The 6,000-nt window shown below is 38.2% G+C and overlaps 1 protein-coding gene across 1 annotated transcript in view; it reads right to left on the reverse strand.

The window, feature by feature from the left end:
• Positions 1-6,000, reverse strand: part of plcg2 (phospholipase C, gamma 2) — a 189,706-nt gene that overhangs the window by 57,330 nt on the left and 126,376 nt on the right. The window contains exons 13-15 of the mRNA XM_048606015.1: positions 4,820-4,988; positions 3,692-3,802; positions 1,933-2,028 (exon numbers count right to left, since the gene is read on the reverse strand). Coding sequence (XP_048461972.1) covers positions 1,933-2,028; positions 3,692-3,802; positions 4,820-4,988 — 376 coding nt within the window. The remainder of the gene's footprint in view (positions 1-1,932; positions 2,029-3,691; positions 3,803-4,819; positions 4,989-6,000) is intronic.

Below are 6,000 nucleotides of genomic sequence, written 5' to 3' on the forward strand. Positions count from 1 at the left end.
GAATTTTCTTTCTTATCTCATGATTTTTTTACTATTTGGAATGCAGTACATGAAAGGAAGCAGATTTGATAATAAATTTGAAGAAGGAAATATACTTGAAAGGAAGAAAATTGCAAGGATGTGAGAAAAATCCAGGGAATTGAGAATAATTAGATACTTCTTTTAAAGAACCAGAAGGCTTCCTTCTGTGCTGTATGGTTCAATGAAAAGCAAATCCACAGAGTGGTGATGTGCAGGTTCACAGTAGCAAGTACAGTAGAATGGTAAAGTGAAGCATCAGGATGCCAAAGACAAGCATAATTCCTATTTTCGTATTGAGAGGTGTAGCACACAATAGCCAGGCAGTAGGATGGAATTTGCATAAAACATTAGGCTGCCGTTGGAATAATATGTATCCCATTTTGAATGGATATAGAAGTATTTTTCAAAAGTGTTTTTGACCTGCAGAGACTTGATGGGCCAATGAATGTCTTTCTGTGCTGTAGACCTTTATGACTCTATAATGCCACTGCATAAACTCACCAGAGTATGATTAAATGTGATTTGTTACAGTCACAGTGGAAAACTCAAGAATTTGGCTGTTGTTCACCAGAGTTGAGGAAGTTAAAGATGATATGGAGAGGTCATCTAGATTATAATAAGTGTAACTAATGATAAATTGCTTATAATGGCTAGTGTGATGGTAATGAAAGGGCATAAGTTTATGATAATCATACAAAAAAAAATCAAGGAATGTTAGAAAATAGTTCTTAATAGAAGACGGGTAGAATGGGAAATAGATAAATGTCATGTTATGAGATCCTAATTGATAACTGGAATTCAACTAAGACTGATTTAATGCTGTCACTGAACATGGAACTTTTAAGTTCATTAATAGTCAACAAGAGGAGACTTGTTCTTCTGAAGCTCCACACTGTTTTCTAAGAGGGAAGAGCATGAAAATCACCAAACAGAAAATAGAGGAGACAACCTTGCTCCATGGGCAGCACAGGGGCACAGTGGGTTAGCACTGCTGTCTCACAGTGCAGGGACCAATTCCAGCCTTGGGTGACTGTCTGTGTGGAGTTTGCATACTCTCCTTGTGCGTGTGTGTGTGGGTTTCCACCAGATGCACCAGTTTCCTCCCATTGTCCAAAGATGTGCAGGTTAGGTGAATTGACCATGGTAAACCGCCCTTTACTGTTCAGGGATGTGCAAACTAGGTGAGTTAGCCATGGTAAATACAAGTTTATGGGGATAGGGTGGGGGTCTGGTCTGGGTGTGATGCTCTTTGGAGGGTCAGTACAGATCCAATGGGGTGAATGACCTTTTCCTGCACTATATGGATTCTATGATATGATGCTGCATTCACTTCTGGGTCTCCTCTATCAGAGGATAGTTTCCTAATGAAGTGCTTCAAACATTTTGAGATGGTCCTTTTTAGTAAACACTTGACTCACCCATGGGTAATACAAGTAAGGACAATACAGTTGCAGTGATTGTTGTTAAAATTAAGCTCTTGGTACTGGTTCAATATTAATAGCAGTCCAATACACACATTCTGTCTCTGCAGCAGAGATCAGCAAACTCGATGAAGTAATATTTTGCCGCTGTATTGTGGGATAAGCAAAAGATGAAAGCAAATTATACCTATTAAATATAAATAGAGATAGTCAAGAAGTGATATCATCAGAGTACAGAGCTTTTGGCATGGAAACTGAAGATAGAAACTTGACTACAACTGTGCTTTAGCTTTTGGTGTAGACTGCATTTCCAACTCACTACGTCATTTAGAGGATATGGAGGAGACAAAGAAAAATTATGTTTGGAGACTTTTTTTAACTTCTCGATTACACATTGGAAGACTGAAATGAAACCTGATGAATGTCTATGCAGAGAAGGAAGAGACATTAGGAGAGAGGATGGAAGAAAGCAGAATATGAAGAATGATACCTGGTTTCTCGCTCTCGCTAATTCATCATCTTCATCTGTTGAATCTGCAAAATAAAGCTTTCCATCTACTATCACACAGTAGTGCTTGTACCAGGTCTGTAAAAGAAATCGAAATGCATGACGATAATACCAGCAAATATGTAAAACAGCACCTAATTTGTGATACATTTGATATTTTGAAAGGGTATTAAAATCAGAAGCTAGAAATGCAAGCACTTGCACAGTCTGTCAGGAAAGGTTTTGTATGTGCATAACATTTTTGATGGATATGATGCAAGCAAAACAATAAGACACCAACACAGTTATGGTTCCTTTAAGTGACTCACAAATCTTATGTGTGAGCCCTTGAACTTCTACGTATCTTATAACAGAATGTAGTGGAAATATGCCTTGATCTTATACAAGCTCATTGATATAGATTCAGTTTGTTTGATTTGGTCAGCTATATACAAATCACATCAGTTTGCAAAGGATTTGGTGTTGTTTTAATGAACTATACTTTCAGAGATTTCCTCACGTATGGCACTTGGTTAAAGTTAACAGAATTCTGATTTAGCATCTTCCAGTATTGATAAAGGGTGCATAATTTATATATATTAATCACATTATTGGAAATTATCTGTCAAAATAGGTGCAGGTAAATGTTGGCTACTTCTGGCACATTTTTGTTTGAAAAACACAAGGTCAAAGAGACCTTGTGGAATGGTGACCTAATTTCAGCATTTATCAGAAAGTGGGAGACTATCTGAATGCTGAGTTAAGAAAAATATGTTTACACTGTTGAATTTACAACAGGTTGGACAAACATTTAATGCCAACAACTTAGTTGTTAGCTCAGAGGAATCTAGGATTGAGCAAATTATTTTTTCATAAAACACCAGAGTTGAGCTTACAAGCAAGATTAGTTTCTCTCCGAGGAGAAATCTGGGGCAGTTCAGAGAACCATTTACCTCAGTGGAGTGGTTTAATTTGTTAAGCTTCCAAACCAGGAATGTTTGGTTAGAAATTCGCAGGTTATAAGAATGTTGAGAAAGTTTAGGCTCTCAGCCTTGAGAAAAGTTCATGCCAACAGACTTAGAAGGGACTCATTGAATTGTCTCCACAGATCATGGCAAAGAAACTGTAAGGAGTCATTTAAGTAGAAATTTAAAGAATTGAGATACAGTTGTAATTGCTCTATAGTGGATAGTGTTGGAAAACAGGTTGAATCTTTGGTTTAACAAGGTGTAGAGCTGGATGAACACAGTAGGCCAAGCAGCATTAGAGGAGCAGGAAAGCTGACGTTTCAGGTCTGGGAATGTCAGCTTTCCTACTCCTCTAATGCTGCTTGGCCTGCTGTGTTCATCCAGCTCTACACCTTGTTATCTCAGATTCTCCAGCATCTGCAGTTCCTACTATCTCTGAATCTTTGGTTTGTTGTCTGATTTAAGATCATTCTAACTGTCTCCCGTAGATATAGTGTTTTTTTAGAGAAGAATTCTTCTTTTGTGTAATAAACTTCTGTTCAGATCTAAAAGGAAATCTACAACCTCGGGTGAATGTGTTTCAGTGACTAAACACCATATTAACAAACTAAACAAAAAAAAGTTCTATCAAGCCTGATTTCACTGACTTGTCCATTAGTACCATCAATTGTGATCATAACACAGTATCAGTATTTCAATGCATCTTTTGAAACTTAATTTTAAAGAAAATGCTAGCTATGAATCCTGTACAAGACACAAGAGATGGCTATAAATAGTGATACATGTGATTTTACCAGATCAATTGGATCCAGGAGATAAAGAAACCCAGATTTCTTTTCAAGTTCCTTGTAGGAGGTGTAAACAGTGGATGTAAAGGTCTCTTGCTGAGATTCCAATTTTTTGTGCTATAACAGTGACAGAAATTTCAGAATATAAACAGAATGACAGGTCAGTAACTAGTTGCAACACACTACAATTTCCAGATGCCACTATTCATTAAGAGGTAACCTCTCTACAATGGGTGGTGAATGGGATAATTAAACAAAAAGAAAATGTTAGGAATTATAACAGTAAGTTAAAATAGCAATGACAAAATAACATTGGGAACTTAGTTAGACCTAAAACGAGCTGAAAACTTTAATTATTATTTGAAAGCAACATCCAATGCGGCTGCCTTCTACATTCTGTGGGGAATCTAATTGGATTGTAGTGCTGTTTAGTTAGAGCAGATCAAATTTGGGATCTGACCAATTAGCATGTACCAATCAGCCGTATTGCAGGCTCACTTCTACTTTATAGTATTAGAGATAACAATAATAGACACAAATATTTTGAAAAGTTTCACAACATGGATAGATGCAGTATCAGTGCATGTCATGCAATTAAAAAGCTGGAGATAGCTGGAATTTCTAAATAGCGGCCATTCCCAAGCCAGCTCTGTCTGCTAAGTGGTTTACTCATAACATATTCACCCATATATTCATTCTAATGGTCTTGTGGTCTTTGTCCGTGCTATGCTCGAAACCCAAATAAAAATGGTCAGTTTCATCCATGAATACCAAAGGTCTAATGTGACTTTAAGTGGCAAATGCATATTGATCGATATCTGTCTATTATGAAGTAAGAACCGAACCCCAAACATCCAATATATTCAGAGGAGATAGTGTTTCAGGGCCCAGTTCTGGTGGGTCACTGCATATTGGAGTCACTACCCTAACCCCATTTTCCTGCTTTTTCAATAAAAGCCTTGCTTTGTATTTATAAATGTGATGACTGGCTTGGCTTTAATGGCCACTTCTGATAATAAATAATTTCTTTTGTGTGTTAAATCATTTTCTTTCCTAACCTCCCCAGTGTTAACAGAGCTCTGACAAGTAGATTTAAATCATGTGAAAATTATCAAACCAAAGCGACACTCTCACCTTAACGATAATTTTATTTGTAAGCTGCGCTGGGGAGGGCAACTGCTCAGCATTTGCTTCGATAGGTTTGGTGATAAGCATAGAACCAAACGTTTCCTTGAACTTATTGGCCATATGTCGCTGCTGCTCAACTGTACAGTGTTCTTCAATTGAAAGTATGACTGGGTACCTTAGAAAGCCAATGGAAGAATGAATGCCAAAACATCTGTACCATATATAAGCTGAATGGTATGGGTATTTACCCAAAGAACAATTGCCAAAAAAAAACTTTTTAGAAATAAATATGTATTAGCTAATTGAACTAGTGTGAGGAAGCAGGTATGAGACTGGACTCAGTGAGGCAATGAGTTAGAAACTGATCTTTCACCTTTGGAACCCAATTACAAATTAACAAGAGGAAAGTCCACAGGCTGTGAATCTCCAGTGTGAAATCTGTTTGGACAGCCACAATCCTGCCTCGGGATTGTGACAATGGGGTGGGGCTCTTGGCCCCAAACATTAAATTTAGCAGCAGCTGGTGGTATGATTCTGACAGGTGTAAGCGTGTCTGGTGTGGGGCACTGGAAGCAATGGAAACAGGGCTGCTTCTCCAAGGTTAGTGCTGACGTATGTCAGTGAAGCAACAGACAGGCAGTTTCTTTATTCTTCAAGCTGTACTAGGCAGGCTTAGTGCATGAGGAATAGAATTTATGCTTTGGGCAGCGTCATAGAGATTATTTTTGGGTTCCTTAATTGGGCCCATGTGGAGAACAGAACAGTCATTCTTCAGGATCTTGATTGAGGCATTCCTTATTTGGCATAGAGACAGATTTTCTGCCCAATTAAAGGCAGTGGGCATATCCCATCAGAGACTTCCAGCTCCAAAGGTATAACAGGCTGCAGTAAAGGGTCTGTAACTGAGACTGTGCTTTTGTTAGGAGGAGTCAGTTCACCAATATTTTGAGAATCAAATGAAAAATTGGGTACGTCTCTTTGTGAGTTGTTTGTGTTTGAGAATATGTGTTTGTGCGCAAGTGTGCGAGTGAGAGTTTACGCAAGTGTGAGAGATTGTGTGTGAGTTAGTGTGTGTGTGAGCATGTGTAAGTCTCAGTGTGTGTTTGTGTGGGATTGGATGTATATGAGGCTCAGTGTGTTTTTGTGTGGGAATGGATGTATATGAGGCTCAGTGTGTGTTTGTGTGG

This window comes from Rhincodon typus, chromosome 15 (assembly GCF_021869965.1).
Source record: "Rhincodon typus isolate 14 chromosome 15, sRhiTyp1.1, whole genome shotgun sequence".
NCBI lineage: Eukaryota > Metazoa > Chordata > Chondrichthyes > Orectolobiformes > Rhincodontidae > Rhincodon > Rhincodon typus.